The 19,753-nt window shown below is 36.7% G+C and overlaps 1 protein-coding gene across 2 annotated transcripts; it reads right to left on the bottom strand.

Annotated features, from left to right (window-relative positions):
- Positions 1-12,793: 12,793 nt before the first annotated feature.
- Positions 12,794-17,601, bottom strand: LOC115759062 (coiled-coil domain-containing protein 34). 2 transcript variants are annotated; one of them, XM_030699889.1, is made up of 2 exons: positions 14,074-14,140; positions 12,794-14,010 (listed from the first exon to the last, which is right to left on the bottom strand). In XM_030699889.1, exons 1-2 carry the CDS (start codon positions 14,082-14,084, stop codon positions 12,936-12,938), a joined length of 1,086 nt encoding a protein of 361 aa, XP_030555749.1. In that variant the 5' UTR covers positions 14,085-14,140; the 3' UTR covers positions 12,794-12,935. The 2 variants fall into 2 exon arrangements, with proteins under 2 accessions (XP_030555749.1, XP_030555750.1); XM_030699890.1 differs by lacking the exon at positions 14,074-14,140 and adding an exon at positions 17,434-17,601 and having other exon boundaries at positions 12,795-14,010.
- Between the last annotated feature and the right edge of the window lie 2,152 nt (positions 17,602-19,753).

Genomic DNA, 19,753 nt, shown 5'->3' with positions numbered 1-19,753 from the left:
ATGAGAGTGAAAAACGATCTGAAGAGTTTCAACACTTTTGACATACGATACAAGGCAACATCTTTGCTTGCTTCAACGGCAGATTTTGAATGATATTACAGGGTATTGTGTTTTATTTTGATTAAGTCAAAAGTAGGATGGAAATCGATGCATCAAATGGAAAGAGAAAGCCTATTTCGGGTAATGCCGGTTAATACCAGCTAAGACTACAAATTTTTAAAATACTATATTATGCATATTATTAATTACGGCTGAAAAATGGCTAAATAATTAAATAAAAATAATTCAAAATTTACTTTTAAATTAAGTAAAAAGTTAAAAAATTATTTATCTAATTGAAATCCAGTCAATGCCAAAGCCGAAATTTACATATGTGGCAGACATTGAGCCATACCTCAAGCATTCTGTCTATACCATAGAATTTATTGCTGGTCGATGCATTCAAGTAAAATCATTTTGACCGCAAAGACAACAGTTTTTCTATCGTTGCGCTTGTCGCGGTTGCAGTTAAAAAAAAAACATTCTTGTTTTCATTTTCTATTAATATACAATTTAGCCATTTTTGTACCCTAAGCCCATTGCAAGTGGGTAGAAGGGGTTGATTGTTTGTGTGCAAAACCATGTAACACACAGAAGAGGGCAACTTCGACTCTATCTTGAGCAGCACAACGATGTGTCAGTCTTGCCAATATTTTCTTATTAAGCACGCAGAACGAATTAAACAGTTATTTTCTCGATATGTTCTCCCATTTGCAGAAAATCGATAAAAATCGATTGTTAGACACCGTTTGTTGAGCATAGCTTGAACATTTTGGTTAGATGCCTATCTACATGCCCTCCATAAATTAAACAAACGCATTTATTAACGCATTAACGCACATTAACGCCAATAAAATTGTACAAAGATCGGACTTTATGCACCGAATTTAATTGAGATGCATATACTATAGAAAGTTGGTGTTGACAGCGTCGTGCAGGGTATCTCCTAGTCGGGAGCTTGCGCTCAGTTTCTTACTTGTTTTTTTCTTGCTATTAGACGTACGTCTCTCCCAGCATTATGTGGCACACCCGCTCAGAATTTGATTGCCGTTGCAGTTGTGCGGTTGCCGCTTTTACATTCTAATCGAAATTTTTTATTGTTCAAAGTCACGAAACGTGAGCGACGCGACGCTGCGACGTCGGCTAGAGGTAATGTCAGTTATTTGACAGCGGCAACAGTCGAGTGCAGTGCCCGAGTTGGCGGCGGGGTGGGAGGGCGTAGTATTTTATATGGATACGGGTAGACAGGCTATACGAAACACAGGATTCTGCTTTGCGAGTCGCCGCTGTAACCGCAGGCTCGGGCATTTCAGTGCCGCCGTCTGAAAGCTATGCCCAAAATGTGCCACTTAGCCGGGCGGGCATAAAAACTGCAGTCGATTGCCCTGTGCTACCAACACCATTGCCACGCCCCTTTACCAGCTCCATGGCAAAAACAAAAAGCAGAACGCGTTGGCATTGCAACCAACATTATTTTATAATTTACAAGCAAGCCGCACGACGGCGTCTGCTACACGATTTGTCTTTATCGACAACACACGAATTTCTCTATATCCAGCATGAAATTCCATTAGTGAGCGAGCGTTCATATAGTGGAGGTTGTATTAATGGGGTGGGGTTCGGGCGGGCGGGGGTGGGAGAGCGAGGGAATTGGTTTTCGATTTTGGACGTATTATGGAATTTCATTGATAGAAATCGAAATTATTGTTTGCAATGCGCGAACGAAATGCTTTAGTGCATAATTTTACAGCATACCATTAGGCGCTCGAGTGCTTGATAAAGATGGTATCACAGAAATCTGGGCTCAGCTGGGAACGGCTGAAAGTGATAATGAAAATAGAATGATGTTAGACAGTTTTCCAGTAGTTCCATTAAAATTGTAATTAATCGTTCTATATAAAGCAACACACATGGGTGCAATTGGCTGAGTATATATTTAAAGAAATACAATTTCTTTATATATTTCGCTCCTTGTCAGGTCTCTTAATCAGTTTTGAAACATAAGCGGAGGTTTGAACCACACTTGAAAGGCAAGAAAAAGCCGTGGTTCGAATAAAGTATAATAACAGTTATTTGCGAAACGAACAAAAATTAGCTTTAAGCAAGTCAAAAATATTTAACTATTGGAATAGGCATATATATATTTTTAGATCTTCAAATATTTAGAACATATTTTTTGGAAGAATAGACCCAAGACTTAAGCATTAATTAAGTTATATTTCTTCCGTCGATGTTATTTAAAAATTTACCTTTAAATCAATCAACATATAGTTTATGAAATTTTCTGCTTATAAATATAAAAAAATATTTATATATAATATATAAATTTGAAATCTATAGAATCTCTTTTACAATCAAATATTTAACTAAAAGTCGAAAGTTATTTAATTAAACGAAAAAGAAATGATTTGGAAAAAGTAGACCAAAAATGTTATTAGATGATTGTGGAATTATCTAATGGATAACAATGAACACTAATAATTATACTTAAATACAAGTTGTCGTTTCTAATGAAAGGTTTTTACCATTGGCCATTCTGTAATTAGATGTAAGTGAACACAATTAGCCACTCGAAATGATAGCCGCCTGCAATTGTAATGTCAATTACGTAGTTGGATAAAAAAAATGAAAAGCGCGAAAATAGATTGTCAGGTATGGGTGCATGTTAAACAAGCTCCATCAGCACGCAAAGAATTTAAAACAACAAATCATTAGGCACAAATTGAAATTCATGACTTGCGCTAATCAGAGCTTCATTTACATATGAAACCAATATCAGGGACCCGAACTCAGACGGGAACTGAGTCTGGGGCTGGGAAATTGGCTAGGTCGCGGACAGGTCGCTAGTTTCTGGACACGAAAAAACTATTAAAGTGTAAAATTATGTCAGCAATTAGGCTGGCAAACTATGATACTTGAAATGGACGCACATGGCAGCAAATCGAGTTGTTTAGCGAATGTAAAAGGTATCTGGAATAGTGTGCAGCTATAGTCAGTGCCCTGTCAGGGGCTGGCCTGGGCTGGCATCATTAAAAAGTCATTTACATGCAGGCTGGGCTTCGGCCGGGTCGCGGGCTAGCGACACAGCGAATGACAGACAGACTCGACTGACTGACTGACTCGACTAGCTGACTGACTGAATGGTTTACTGGCTGCGCTTCAGTTTGTTAATTTTAGATTTGAAACACGTTTTCAACTCAATTTTATCGCATGTTACGCCTTGTTGCCTTTCGCTTTTATGGCAAACAGCCTGAGACTGAGACTTTGGCCCTACTAGGCTTGCCGGTTTTGTTTCCTGCCTTCATGGACCTCTACTCCGATGCCATGAATTTTGATTTGAAGTCTTGTCGCCGTCATTTCTATGCAGGCTTTGCTCCAATTAGAGGCCAAGCGTAATTTATGCGCCTCAAGAAACTTGCCTACAAATTGGCCATTGTTGCATTTGCCATTGATAGACTCTATATAACCGCCGTCCCCCCCCTCGCCAAGATTCGCCACCGCCCATCAAACACACACAATGCCCGCCCACATGCGTGCCGCTCAGCAGGCAAAGTTGAGCAAAAGCATCACTCAAAAAGTTTTAATATCATTTTGCATAATAATTTCTCAGGCAAAATAAAAGAAAAAAAAAGTTCAGCCTTAAACACCTGGATGACCGCACACATGGGAATTCCGGCAGGTGGCTTACCTGAAAACTCATAAAGCTAATTAAGAAATGTACCCAACTTGGCAACGGAGTCCAGAGTAGACTTTTTGGATGTGCTTTACTCAAATTTATTTAAAGCCGACAAGTGGCCAAGTGCGAAATGCATATTTATGCGCCGCAATGTAGGCAACACCTTTTGTCTCTCGAGAGCCGAGGCTAACTGGGCTGTAATTGAATTAAGTTTGAGTTTGTATAATTAGGCACAAGCCAAAAAGTTCACTATTTCAATATGCCCAAGTGAGTGTGTTCTGCAAATTGATATCGCCAGCATTTTGCTATGCCCTTTTTTTTCCCATGATTTAACATTTTATTTTCGTTTATTTTAGAAATTTTAAGATTACTTAATATAAAGTGTACTTTTTTTTGTAAATGTGTTGAAAATGTCCATGGCATTACGAGGATATTTGAATAGGCGCACTTTATTGTATTCTATAAAATAAATTTCGCTAGTATTCCAAATATTATATATAATATTTGTTTAGAAAATACAATATAAACATTTATTATATTTTTTTAATATGTTTTTTTATTTTGCTTAAGAAATACTTACAATTTTAAACTGATTAAGTTTTGTTTATTCTTAAGCTGTGTTTTATTAAGTCAAATTAATTAAATTTTTTGTACAACTATAAACTAGTATTTATTGTGGTTTAATTGAAAGTTAAACCTATTTTTATTTTAATATTTTTAGTATACATTTTAAATATAAGCATGGCGATTTTGGGGCTGAAATTGTGTGCGAAATGCCCTTCTATTTGGTCTTAACTCAGAAATAAATGCAATAAAAGGATGCAAGTCATAGTTTTAGGCGCTTTGTGCTCATGTGTCAACACTTTTTGATAAACATATTTGCATATTTACTTTTCAAACGATTGCGTTGCGCTTCCCGTTGACCAAGTTTTGTGCCAGAGAAAAATCTTTATTTAATCAGTGCATGCTCGTAGTTGGAAAGTTTTGGGCCAAAAAGTTTCTCAGGCAATTGTGTCTTGCATTGTTTTTGCGCAAATGTCTTTTGACATTTTGTTTTGCATACTTTCTGGCTGCCAAATATGGATGTGATCAAATAAAAACTTTTGTACAAAATTACAAAAAGGCAAGCTTTAACCTACCAAATGGGTCGTTGCTTGTCGGGCTCTTGCACACACTTTTGCTTGGCTAAAGAAATCTAATAACTGTTAAATCACCTGCAAAATGTTCATTTCACAGCGCTATAAACACGCAGCAAACGTCTCAAATACTGTTTGCCGCCTAGGCCACGCTTCGCTCGTCCTTGTTACGCAGTCATAGTGCCTTGTCGACTTAAACACTTACAGGGACTTAACCACCTTTTGTGTTATTTTTGCGTAGCTTGCCTGTCACTTTAATCTGGCGCCCAGCACGCAGCAAAATATTCATGTGAAGGACACCACACAGCACACCTGCGAATGGTAGCTCAATTTCTGGTAGAGGGCTTGCATGCCACGACTAAAAAGTTATTAGCACGCGGCTCTGACTACAGTAAGTCATAGACGTCTTTTAGCTCGACTGCTCATAGGGCTTGTACTACACGAAGTCAGTGCTCAGCTGCTCTGAAAGTGAAAGCTTCGTCGCATATTGTAAATCTCTTGTTATGGATTAGTTACTGTTTAGCTTGAGGGCTTTCGCAATCATGACTTAATTTATGCCTTAATGCCTTGTGTTATTTTATTCATCCGAACGATGACAATGAGACTTCTATATAATATATCCGAATTTGTCCATTATGCGTCGTACTTATTAGCCAATAAATTAAAATTATATCACCTTAAAATAACTATAGCTAAACAGAGAATATGACTCTTAAAGAAAATGTAAATGTATTAGTTTCAACAAGAGAATTGTTTAAGTTTATGTTTAATCAAAAAGATGGCAATAAGAGTTCTACATAATATATCCAAATCTACATGAATCTGTATTATCTGATCTATCCCAAAAATGACAATGCGAATTCCCGAATATCCTTACGAAGGAATATCATTTTCATATCGGGTTCCTATTGCTTTTCTCTCGTTTTATTATGGCTACCCAATCGCCTTCCTATCGCCTTCTTTATTGCTAGCGCCAATTTTTAAAGAATTCGAAATTCTATAGTTTTTTCAAATATGAAAATTGTATCATTTGAGACAAATAGTGAAAAACCTTTATACTATCGCCTGGGAGATACTTCTACGATACTAAACATAATTTGTGTTTAGCCTATAAGCAGAAAACCAAACTCTTAATTCAAATTATTAAAAAAGATAGTACTAGAGCCATAACAAAATGCAATTAAATATTTAATTATTTCTATCTGGATAAATAAAAAACAACAAAATATTTATTTCTTTTCTTATTTTTGAATTTTTAATAACAACTTGTTAAACTGCTTTTTTTCAATATCTGGCTTTTACAAACAGTGGGAGCACGTCGGAAGCTTGACTAAAAAGAGATAATATAAATATAATTTAATTAAGCGTTTTGCTTTTTTAATGACTTTAATAAAATTCCAATAAAAGGTTTCTATTATGCTGAACGTGAATGAACAAACAATTTAAATCAGTTCGGGGGTTTTTTTTTGTATCATAACTAACTCATTAAAGTACGAATAACAAACAAATGTAACCGACTGAGCGATACTCTGTTCTCTGTTTAATAAAAGCTGTAAAGAGATGCTGTTCTCTAAAAGACCTAGAAAAAATTAGGGCATAGAAGAAGTGCATGTTGCATAGTTTTTCACTTTTAGAAAAGCTCTGTGAATTATTTTGTATCGACGAATTTGGTTTCTTTTGTCCCGAGCACACTCCAACGTTTGTTCAATACATCAGTTATCCATATCTGCCATTTCTAGTTGCTGTCGCTGACAAAGCATCGTCTTCACATGCTAACCCCCGCTTTGCTCCCATTTCCATGGTTATTGATCACTCGTCATCACTGTGATATATTTGGGTCCATTGTCTGGGCATAAAGCCCGGTCGGCTCTCAAATGTTCAGCTGTTCAACTGTTCACCTGACCACCTGGCAGGTTGCTTTGTCTTACGCTCAATTGTTGGATTTGGTTTGGGTTTTGCTCCTTTTGCTGAACGGCTGCCAATGCATTATTTATGTGCCCAGCATGCCGCAATTCTGTGAATACGCCCTATTCATTGTTTTTACCATTAAACACGTGGCAATTTATCTTTTTTTTTTTTCAGGTTATTTTGTTTTTCTTTCTGCAAATGTGTTTAATCTTTGGACCTGCTTTTTCATAGCGGGCGGCCGTGTGAGTTTTTCTTATGCAAAATGTTCACACGCGTGGCGGATTGAGATTAAGAGCAGACCATTTAGTTAAATGAACCATGGCGAGAGCTTTGTAAGCGATTCATTTTTAATCAGTAAATGTTTTGTTTACGACTTAGAAGGGTTTCAATATTTTACAAATTATATAATTAGAGCCCATTCGTATAACAACTGAACTATCAGTAAATATGAATTGTTAGGGTTAAAAGGTATTTTGGTTTTAATGAATATTTATATCAGATTTTTATGTTCAAGAAGTAAACATAAGATTATTTTTAGGACTTTCGTTGCAATTTTAAAATTCAAGCTGAGAAGTAAGAACTAACAAGTAAGAGGTTCTAGTAGGGAGCTCCCGACTAGGGAATACCCTGAACGCTCTTCTTCCAACATCAAATGCATATATATATTCTTTTTTAGAAGCTATATGTCAAGTTTAGTGACTCTAGCTCTTATAATTTATCAAAATTGCCCAAAAAACAGGATATCGATATCGATTTTTATCGATTGCTTGGAAACGGAGTAAGTTATCGATTTTCGGAAATAAACTCTCAATTAATTGTGAAAATCGGATGAGATTTGACCGAGTTATGAGGGTGGTAATTTTTGACGCATGTCTATATACGAATCTTGGGGTAAGATTTGGACATGAATTTCGACTAAAAAATCGGTGCTCAGATTTGAATGCCAGATTAATCTAGAGGGAAAACCATGAAGAAAAATCCAAACTTCGTGAAAATCGGATGAGATTTGACCGAGTTATGGGGGTGGTAATTTTTGACCCATGTCTAGATACGAATCTTGGGGTAAGATTTGGACATGAATTTCGACTAAAAAATCGGTGTTCAGATTTGAATGCGAGATTAATCTAGAGGGAAAACCATGAAAAAAAGCCAAACTTCGTGAAAATCGGATGAGATTTGACCGAGTTATGAGGGTGGTAATTTTTGACGCATGTCTATATACGAATCTTGAGGTAAGATTTGGACATGAATTTCGACTAAAAAATCGGTGTTCAGATTTGAATGCCAGATTAATCTAGAGGGAAAACCATGAAGAAAAAGCCAAACTTCGTGAAAATCGGATGAGATTTGATCGAGTTATGGGGGTGGTAATTTTTGACCAATGTCTATATACGAATCTTGGGGTAAGATTTGGACATGAATTTCGACTAAAAAATCGGTGTTCAGATTTGAATGCCAGATTAATCTAGAGGGAAAACCATGAAGAAAAAGCCAAACTTCGTGGAAATCGGATGAGATTTGACCGAGTTATGGGGGTGGTAAATTTTGACCCATGTCTAGATAGGAATCTTGGGGTAAGATTTGGACATGAATTTCGACTAAAAAATCGGTGTTCAGATTTGAATGCCAGATTAATCTAGAGGGAAAACCATGAAGAAAAAGCCAAACTTCGTGGAAATCGGATGAGATTTGACGGAGTTCTGGGGGTGGTAATTTTTGACCCATGTCTATATACGAATCTTGGGGTAAGATTTGGACATGAATTTCGACTAAAAAATCGGTGTTCAGATTTGAATGCCAGATTAATCTAGAGGGAAAACCATGAAGAAAAAGCCAAACTTCGTGGAAATCGGATGAGATTTGACCGAGTTATGGGGGTGGTAATTTTTGACCAATGTCTATATACGAATCTTGGGGTAAGATTTGGACATGAATTTCGACTAAAAAATCGGTGTTTAGATTTGAATGCCAGATTAATCTAGAGGGAAAACCATGAAGAAAAAGCCAAACTTCGTGAAAATCGGATGAGATTTGACCGAGTTATGGGGGTGGTAATTTTTGACCAATGTCTATATACGAATCTTGGGGTAAGATTTGGACATGAATTTCGACTAAAAAATCGGTGTTTAGATTTGAATGCCAGATTAATCTAGAGGGAAAACCATGAAGAAAAAGCCAAACTTCGTGAAAATCGGATGAGATTTGACCGAGTTATGGGGGTGGTAATTTTTGACCAATGTCTATATACGAATCTTGGGGTAAGATTTGGACATGAATTTCGACTAAAAAATCGGTGTTCAGATTTGAATGCCAGATTAATCTAGAGGGAAAACCATGAAGAAAAAGCCAAACTTCGTGAAAATCGGATGAGATTTGGCCGAGATGTGGGGGTGGTAATTTTTGACCCATGTCTATATACGAATCTTGGGGTAAGATTTGGACATGAATTTCGACTAAAAAATCGGTGTTCAGATTTGAATGCCAGATTAATCTAGAGGGAAAACCATGAAGAAAAAGCCAAACTTCGTGGAAATCGGATGAGATTTGACCGAGTTATGGGGGTGGTAATTTTTGACCAATGTCTATATACGAATCTTGGGGTAAGATTTGGACATGAATTTCGACTAGAAAATCGGTGTTTAGATTTGAATGCCAGATTAATCTAGAGGGAAAACCATGAAGAAAAAGCCAAACTTCGTGAAAATCGGATGAGATTTGACCGAGTTATGGGGGTGGTAATTTTTGACCAATGTCTATATACGAATCTTGGGGTAAGATTTGGACATGAATTTCGACTAAAAAATCGGTGTTCAGATTTGAATGCCAGATTAATCTATAGGGAAAACCATGAAGAAAAAGCCAAACTTCGTGAAAATCTGATGAGATTTGACCGAGTTATGGGGGTGGTAATTTTTGACCCATGTCTATATACGAATCTTGGGGTAAGATTTGGACATGAATTTCGACTAAAAAATCGGTGTTCAGATTTGAATGCCAGATTAATCTAGAAAGAAAACCATGAAGAAAAATGCTATATCATATATATATTCTATTTTAGAAGCTAATATGTCAAGTTTGGTGACTCTAGTTCTTATTATTTACCAAAATTGCCCAAAAAAACAGGATATCGATATCGATTTTTATCGATTGCTTGGAAACGGAGTAAGTTATCGATTATCGGAAATAAACTCGATCTGCGCGGGAGCTAGGAGCACCTACATCTAAAAGTCTCTAGCTCTTATAGGTTCTGAGATCCTTGCGTTCATACATACTGACGGACGGACGGACGGACGGACAGACAGACGGACAGACAGACGGACATGGCTAGATCGACTCGGCTATTGATGCTGATCAAGAATATATATGCTTTATGGGGTCGGAGATGCTTCCTTCTGCCTGTTACATACATTTGGCTTTCGCACAAATACAATATACCCTTATACACATTTTTAATGGGTTCAGGGTATAAAAAAAGATTAAATATCTTTATATTTAAAGATAAATTTATAATTATAAATTATTTTTTAAATGATATATTTTTTATTGTATTTTATGATAATATTGTACTATACAATAGATATGCTTTTTTATATTAACTGTAATAAAACAAATTGAAATGAAAAATACGTGGCGCTTGGTTCTGCATTTCCTTAGTCCAATGCAATTGTTTCTTTACCCAACCACAGAGCAAATTACGCAACGTTAAAGCCAGATTCAACATGCAACACGCTAGAGTGCAACCAATGAAGCATGCAACTGTACACAAGTCGTGGCATACACAAAGATAGACTATACGCCTACACGCGCACACACACACACAGGCACCTACACACACATTCGAATGAGCTTGTGCGCACAATTTGGCCGGTGGACTGTTCGGTCTTCTTGGTTCGAAATACCCACTACAATAATATCAAAGCGAAAGTGCGTAAACAATGCAAACAACATGAAAACGACTCTCGACTCCGCAAGCTCGACTTGACTATCTGGTGAGGGGGCGTGGGGGCGGGCATGGTTGCATTGCTTTGCTTTTGCTGCTCAACTGCAACAGAAAATCCCAACAATAACAGCAAGGATACATACAAGGATACAGCGGCAGCAACAACAACTAGTTAGTGCAAACTACATTGATGACGAATAACATGCTTCAATACCTACCAAATTTAATCCTGCCAATGCTCACACATACACACACATATGTAGAGCATTCTAATGCACACAAATGTAAACATCGGCTTGACCAATGCGTATGCGTGTGTGCGCGTGTGTCTGTGTATTTTAGCTGGTAGCAGGAAACCAAACTAGCGTTGACCTCATCAAAAGGATTTGCCAGCGTCTTTTTGGTCTTTTTGTTTGCCAAGCTTTGAACGGCCTTTGACTTTGTTCCGTGTAGTCGAGAGTACGGCGGTGTGTGTTTGTTTGTGTGTGTGTGTGTGTGTGTTTATAGGGAAGGGGGTGGTGCGGGGCGTAGGGCAAGCGCAAGCGGTTTGGAAATTGTGCAAATGAACTTTAGGCCTTTGGCTTATTTTGTTTGCATTTCGGTTTTGCTTTGGCAAAGAGCACTTCATATTACGGCAGCTATCTCGCTCGCTCTCTTTCTCTCCATCTTTCTCTCTGTCTCGCTCCCTCTCTGCTCTGCTACTGCTTGTGTTTGCGCCTAAAAACATGCTTTATTTTATTTTGGACAATATAATTTTGTGACTTTACGAACGGTGTTGAAAATCTAATGAAAATGGCCCAAGCCTCGCCACGCCCCCTCTACCGCCTACCCACTCCTCCTTTGACACATACATTGAGACTGAAGCTGACAACAATTGATATCCTATTTTGTGTGTCCTGTGCGGTTCTGTGCACACTTTCTCTCTCTCTCTGCATGGCATTTTGTTTGCTTTTGTATTTTGCTTGTTATTGCAAATTGTTTTTTGTTTTCATCTGTCACAGTTTTACAATTTTCCACAGACCGTCCCCACCAGCCCCTTGCCATCCTCTGTAACCCCTTTCTGTGACACTGCATTCACTTATCGTATTGGTTTACGAAATTGGTAAAGCTCTGCTGACGCAATTGTTTAAATTGACTTTTGAAATGCTGGACGATAATGTTTGCCAGTTCACTGATAACAACAAATAAGCACCAGACGCAAAATGTATCTTTTAAATACAAAGTGGAAGGGCTACTAAAGCTGAAAAAGGTTTGTTGCATGTTCAAGAAACCAACTATGGATTGTCCAGTTCAGGTCTTAAAAATATTTGATTATAAGCCAAGGCTTAAGTTACCAAATCTGCTGTGCACACTGATTGATTGATTGACAGCTTGCTGATCAATGCAATATCTAAAGTGCTAGCCAGCTGCACTCCCAACTTGCCCAAGGCTCGAAAATTTGTGGAAAACGGTAGCAGAAAACCTTTTGGCTTTCACAAAAGAGTAGTTTTAGAAAAATTCATTGATCAATAAATAAACTTTCCAGAAAGCTGTGCTATCATCCGAATTTTAACTTTAATTTATTTATTTATTGTTTATAAATTATATGATTATTATTAACATTCTTATTATTATTATTAGACTTTCTATAATTATTTTTTTTATTTTATTATTTTTTGTTATGCAAGTTGTTCAACTTAATACATAAATAAGAAAAATGCATATATATATATATATATATATATATATATATATATATATATTTATTTATCTGTTTTAAAGTTTTGGGCTTAATTTTTATTTATTTAAAAATTTTTTATTTATTATTTATTTTTTTTTTAAATATCATTTCTCTTTAGTTTGAATTATTAATATCTTTATTTTTTTTTTAATACTTCATAAAATTTTGTTTATTTTTTATTATTTATTTTTTTTTATTTATTATTTAGTTGCTTATTAGTATTTATATTTTTATTAAAGACGTGGGACTTAGGTATAAGTAGACCTGCAGAATTGTTAAATTGAATTTGTATAAAAGGCTTCTTATTTTTGTTTTGTGCTGGTTGGAAATGATATTAATTTAAATATTAGTTAAATTATTGTTGGATTCGTTTTTCTTTTTTTAATTTTAATTAGTGCCTTTGCTTATATATTTGCGGCTGTATTGTGATAGAAATTGAAACTACAACAATTCAATTACTACTCCATAGATTCACATATACAATATCAACATTTGACTGAATTCACTTATGCAATATTATAACTCATTCGGTGACTTCTTGAGCGACTGCCAGGGGGCCGGGTTTAAATATATTTCGGAAACGGTGCCACGCAGCGAATCCATGCCCTGATTCATGGGCACCGGCTTCGGTTTGCCATAGACATTGCTCATCCAATTCTGCCAGGCCTTCTCAGCCATCTGTTTGCGGCGCTGCTCCTCTCGTGCCTTTTTAAGGAGATGATGCTGTTGCTCCTGACGCTGGCGCTGCTGCTGTTCCTGTTTCTTGAGCCACCAGCTCTGTACTACCTGACTGATCTCGGCCTGGGGCACATTGCGCACCGGCTTGTTGCTAGCCTTGGCTCTGTTGGCCACAGAGCTGGCTGCTGCCTGCAGGGCCGCATGCTGCATATGATTGTCCATTCGCCGTTGCGCCGCCTGCCGCGCCTTATCCCGCAGCCATTGATCGTAGGAAAGCTTGGCCAGCTGCTTGCGTAACTCGTGCTTCTCAATTTCATGTTCACGTTCCTCCTTTTGGCGCTGCAGCTCCTGCTGGCGCAGCCTCTGCTTGGAGGCGTACCAGGTCTCGTAGGCCACCTGGGGCTGACGATCTAATTTAAGACCATCCAGCTCACGCATATAGTCGAGCATGCTGCTCTTTGAGCTGAGGCCGAGCGAAGGTACCCTATTGCTCGGTTTCTCCATCGGCTTGAGGGAACCGTACATGTTTGTGTAGCTGTACAGAGAATTGGAATCCGCTTTGCTATGGGTATACGTGCTTCCATCTGCTGGCGGCAATGAGAGCGGCGTTGACGATGATGATGAGGAGGATTCCCCCTGATCTTTATATAACAAATTCGAGGGGCCTTCCAGATTGGAGGGCTCCCATCGTCGCGAATCCATATATTCCAGGGTATCTAGCCCCGATTGCTCTGAGTGCTCTGAGTGCTCCGAGTGCTCCGATTGCTCTGATGGCTCTGATGGCGTTGATATGCTGCAAATGCGAGTGCGTCCAGTATAAATTTCATCACTTAAAACGATTTCCCCATCGGAATTCATGTGTCCACTAAATGCCATTGCTGTTCGTGTGTTGTTGTTGTTGTGGTATGTGTAACTGCAAGTGCAAAAAAATTATTGTATTTTAAATACAACAAATTTAAATTATGTGCCTAGCTACCTGTCAGGCATAACTTTTATGTAGCTCTAAATTGAAACGGCCTGACGTTTGAGCGACGTTTGAATCTAAATATTTTGTATATTTAGCAAATAAATCCCTATTCTAAGTATAAACGACACACTACTGCGTTCAGTCAGATGACATTCCCATTAGATCATGAATTAGCCAGAATTTCATATCAACATCATATATTCATATTAACATATCATGTCAACATAATGACTAAGAGATACCATGAAACCTGCGCTGCGCTATCGCTGCAGAAATTCGAGCTATCTTTACACATATATAAAACGTAAGCTTCGAACGTTTATTTAATACCTTATTATGGTAAATATGTTCATGAATAACTAACTAAATAAATATGGCATAAAAATATGTGTTACTGGCAAGACCCAATGCTATAGCTCGAAAAATGTGATTTTATAATTCTCGAGCTATTCATAAAAACAGGTTCTTAAAATTGGTTTTTATTACAAGTCTCCAAACTAAAGTAAAAAAAAAATTAAATATTAAAATCAAGATAACTTGCAAAAAAAAAATAATGTGTGAAACAAAAACTAAATTGAAATATTAAATAAATATTATTTGGGTTAAGATATTTTGGTATTGGTAATTTTGGTAATTATTGGTACAATAATTAAATAAAAAAGAAATACAAATAACATTATTTGAGCTGAGATAATAAAAAAAAACCAAAAAAAAGGTACAATAATAAAATAAATAAAATCTAATAAGTATAATTTTAGTCCGGATATATTGAGAAAATATCAAAACTTAAATTTTCAGCAAAGCGATTTATTAAAAAAAGAAAGTAAATTTGTCTGAACAAAGCGTTTAATCCAGTTTAAGGCAAGGCTCATGTTAAATAAGAAATTGGAAATCGAGGTCTGTTTCGGCTGACTCAAAAGTCGGCTTGGTGCTCTCTTCAAGCGTAATTTCAATTGCCTTGTATTTTCTGCTTCATTGCCAAGCTGTCAATGCATCAGCTACTCATATTAACCGCCTATCAATGCTGCACCATAAAATATTTGTCAGCACAGGACACACGCACGCACTCATACTCACACACACACACACACACTCACACACACACACGTACACTCAAACTCACACTATCTCACACACGGACACATGGTATGCAATTAAACCCACACGGCTGCCAATCGCTGCTGCATATGCAACGAAAAATGTTTAATTACAATACAGAAAACAACAACAATTACAACGGCGACAACAATAACAAGTGCCTAGTGAGTCTGACGAGGGTCGCGCGGAGCAGCTGGGGGTGGGGCTGAAAAAAATATACTTTGTTGCTGGCTAGTGCGAGTGTGTAAACCTCAGCCGCCGACACATCAGCAAATGGCGGCGGCTCATTGACATTTCCGCTGATTACTTTATGGTCCCACACATATACACACACTCACACACACACACTCACATTTGCACACACATACAGAAGCCTGTCGCAACATGACATGACATTTCAGCGCCCAACACGAAGCGCCACCCAAACGCAAAACGTTCACTGAGAGCAGCACATGCAACTAGACCTTATACGCATACCCTTTATGCATGCATACAGGGTATACACAACCAGTAGAAGTTGCATATCAAATATATGCATACCATTTTTGTATATATGTGTTTATTCGGATTCGGAGTTTTCAAGTTATTTAGATTATTTTAAGATTAATTTTTATAGTTTGATTTATTTTACTTTCAAATAAACTTATTTTTTAAAAACTTAATTGAAAAGTGAAAAAGTTATTTAAAATAAATAATATGCATGAAATACATCGATTTTAAACGAATTAATGGCAATAATCCTGAAGATTATGGATGTCCTGATTTGAAAGGACATGAGAGCTTAAATGAGGTTAGTCGAAAGTTAAGAAATATTTGAAATAATAAAGCAATATATTGCAATATTACTTTAAGCAGAAGGATACACTAACTAAAATAAGTTGTTTTTTCGATCTAATTCGCGTTTTTTTTTTAAATTATATTGTTATTACATTAATATTATATCCGATTAGGCAAACTCCGGGCTGACTTCAAAAAAAAGAAGTAGGCAGCGCGTCACACTGGATATGATTAATCCATTCGTGATACTGATCAGGTATATATATCCACCAATGAATTGAAAAAGTTCTCTCTTGATATTGATAGAATATTTATTCCCTAATGGATTAAAGATGTTTGCTTTTACTGATCTTAAAGCTATTGAAAATGTTTTCTCTTGATACTGAATCAAAAATATATATACTTTAAGGGATTAAAAATGTAACACAAATATTCGTTTGGGTTTCTCCTCTAATCTAAATTTATTTGACTAATTTGCTTGAAAGAGTATTCACAATTCGTTATAGCCACGTCGGGAGCCCTTTTTGTCACACATCTCAAAATTTAATGACAGTCTAATTATGCGTGCAAATGGTTTATAAATATTTTACAACGCCAGCCCGTGACCGTGACTTGGAACTGAAAGCTATGGCCACAATGCCGCAGCCACTGCCCCCTGCCCCATGTCCAAACCCTGCCCCTGTCCCAGCCTCAGTCCCTGCCCTGCCTCTGCCCACAACCAGTCATATCTCTGCTCATGCTCTTTCTTTATTCGCTTTGCATTTTGGCTTTTCGACTGTCCACACTAGATGTGTGTAAGAGTGTGTGTGCGTGTGTGTGTTTTGCGCATCGCTGATTGCATTGCGGTTTTACGAGTTCATTATTGTTAATTATACGCCGTGTTGCCTGCCAAAGAACGCCCTTTTTGATATAAGCATCGTGCTGGCTGTCAGTAGCGAAAACATGACTTATTTATAGCTAGTATAACTATATTGGACACCACTGTCATACTGCAGCTATCTTTAAGCGGTTGCCGGTTGTCAATGGCCTGAAGCGGGGGCGGCTTTTGACAGGCTTGAGGTTGGCAAAGCCCAAAATCAGCCATTAAACCCATTGGGAAGATTACGCACATTTGGAAATCCAATGCAAGCATTTAAGTTTTGAAAAAAAAGAAGGAATTTCTATTTCAAAAAGTAAAACTTATAAAGCTTATGCTGATTGTGCCTAGGACGAAAATTGCTTATAATTAAGTTATTTTTAAATCTCGTAACAGTAACAGATACACGCAGATTGATTATCCTGAATCAGAATAGGAATATTTAACATTAGTGACGCAGTCGTTGACCTATTTCTTATTTCAATGAAATATTTGGGCTTGTTGGGCACTAGGTTCTGGCTTTTAAGCTTTTGGCGATCAAAAATTCTTCCCACTTTCTATTTTTGGTGAACGGAAGTGCAGCTTTCCATTCAGATCTAATTCGCATAGTTGGAGAATTTGTTAAACGTTTTACTTACTTGCAAATTTAACAATGAAGCTGAGAACTTGATAATTTCAAAATCGAAAGATTCTTTATACGCATCCACTTCTATGCGGTTACCTGAAAGATACAAAAATAACGAATTTTCAATAATTTAACAATACTTTAGCACGTTTCTTTATTTTTTTGCACAACACTAATTTTCCAGAAATATATATATACATATATATAAAAATATATATGTATATATATGTGTATAAATGTTTTTTTTAGGTTTTTGATAAGTTTATCTAGGCCTACTAAACATTGTCGAGCTGAAAATATTTGTATATATAAATTTTAGACTTCCAAGTGAAGTTCAACTACAGAACTTTTTGTTTACTTATAATTGGAATCCATTGGCAATTTTAAGTTTTGCAAGTATTTTACAATTTTAGAAAATGTTTTTCTGTAGATCGCCTATAATTATATAGAAACGATCAATCAAAATATGAACTTAAAAAATATTTTAAAAATGCTTAACATTATTTTTATTGAATTATCAATCAAATTATGCACTTAAATCATTCAACATTTATTTTGATACGCATAAATAATTGTTAAAAAAAAAGAAACAAATTGAATTGAATTAAAAATTTTTTGTACGGCTTCTTCCACATATATTATATGAAAGTATTTGATATATAATTTATTTCTAATTGCATGACGTTTATGCATTTATTTGCGTTCACAACTTTAGAGCAAAGCCTTTAATTTGAATGTCAGCTGCATTGATAGTCAAGCTTAAACTATTTGATGTTGGCCGCAGAAATGTATTTAATTTCGAACACAATTATGCGCCAAAGTATTTCATGGCCAATGAAAATTTGTGCTAAATTTGGATAAAGCGAAAATCTTGTACGGCTTGTTTTCTTGCAGCTGTGAATGCCTTAAGCCCTAAATTATAATGTAGGCATGTCTTAACAAATTTTACAGAATGCTTCACACAGGCACATACCTAAGTGCTTCCCCTTCTTGCCAACACCCTAGTTAAATTTCGTCGAGCCGAGACATCAAATTCGTTTCACATGCATAGCAAAACGCCAGACAATGAATCCAGCCTCGCCCATAGACGCCGCTTAACTGTTGGCCCCGCCCCCTCTTTTGTCGACTATATGATCAAGATTTTGATTTGGAATTTGTAAATATGGTCACGTATGTTATTATAACAAATATCTCTCATGTTTATGTGGATTGTGCTCAGCTCAGCATCTTACAGTAAATTGACTTTCGTATTCTCTCATTTGAAATTGTGGCGCACATGCAATTTCCACAGCTCCATGTATTTGTATTTGTATTTATATTTATTTAAGAGTGTGCGTGTGTGTGAATTGAGAAATTTGAATATATATCGAATTTTTGCTATACTTTGGGCTTTTAATTAAATCAGTTTATGGCAATTGGCTTTGGCTAAGAAGAGAGCCTAGCTGCTTCTTGGTTTACAAGATTAAAGATAAATACATTTAACTGGAAGCTGTTTCAAATTAGCCTTAGCTTAAGCTAAGGTCGAGCTTGAAATTTTGTCAATATCGATTTGATTTAAATAAACTGCAATCAATTGCTGATCTGTTAATCAACCCTTTTTATTTATTTTAAATTTATTCTCTCTCTCTCTCAACTGTTGCTTAACTCCACGCAACGCAAGCATTTTAAAGTCAGTTAAATGTATGTATACAAATGAAGACCCTCACCTTGGCCTCCAACCACTATCATGCAATAGCAGGAAGAGCAGAGAAAAAAGAGCCTATCATTGCGTCAAGGGAATGTTGTTGAAATGTATCTTTCACGCTCAATTTATTTGTAATGATGTCGACAGCATGTCAGAAGCAGCAACGGCAGTAGCAAGCCTCCGAATGTGTTGCAATGGAAGCTTGTTGGTAAAAACCTGCGGGTGTTACTAGGCAAAAAATAAAATAAAAACGTCGAGCATGGGCCAAGCTATGGCACATTAGTGCCCGCAAATCCCAATCATAAAGAGCGCGAGCTGGCAACTTTTCGCGAACGCATTTTTCATGTCGAAATCGTGGCAATCGGCACGGCAAATGATGTCCTGGGGGAGTACCCAACATTTTTTGCTTATTTTTTCCCCTGCCCTCACATTCGAAATGGACGCATGTGTAGCGCTAATGAAATAAACATGTTTATTAGATACAAAGGTTGCCCCGCCCTCCTAGGAGGCTTCTGCTACAAGCTACAAATGCGATAGCTTTTATATATATATATATATTTTTTTTTTTCGTTTTGGTTTACGCTGCGTATGATTAATATTAAGTGTTAGTTGCCTTGCACCTGTCGTCTTTGTAATTAATTGAATTATA

This window comes from Drosophila novamexicana, unplaced genomic scaffold (genome assembly GCF_003285875.2).
Source record: "Drosophila novamexicana strain 15010-1031.04,08,12 unplaced genomic scaffold, DnovRS2.1 tig00000193-arrow-pilon, whole genome shotgun sequence".
NCBI lineage: Eukaryota > Metazoa > Arthropoda > Insecta > Diptera > Drosophilidae > Drosophila > Drosophila novamexicana.
The sequence above is the reverse complement of the archived record's forward strand: the minus strand, read 5'-3'. Positions and strand labels throughout refer to the sequence as shown.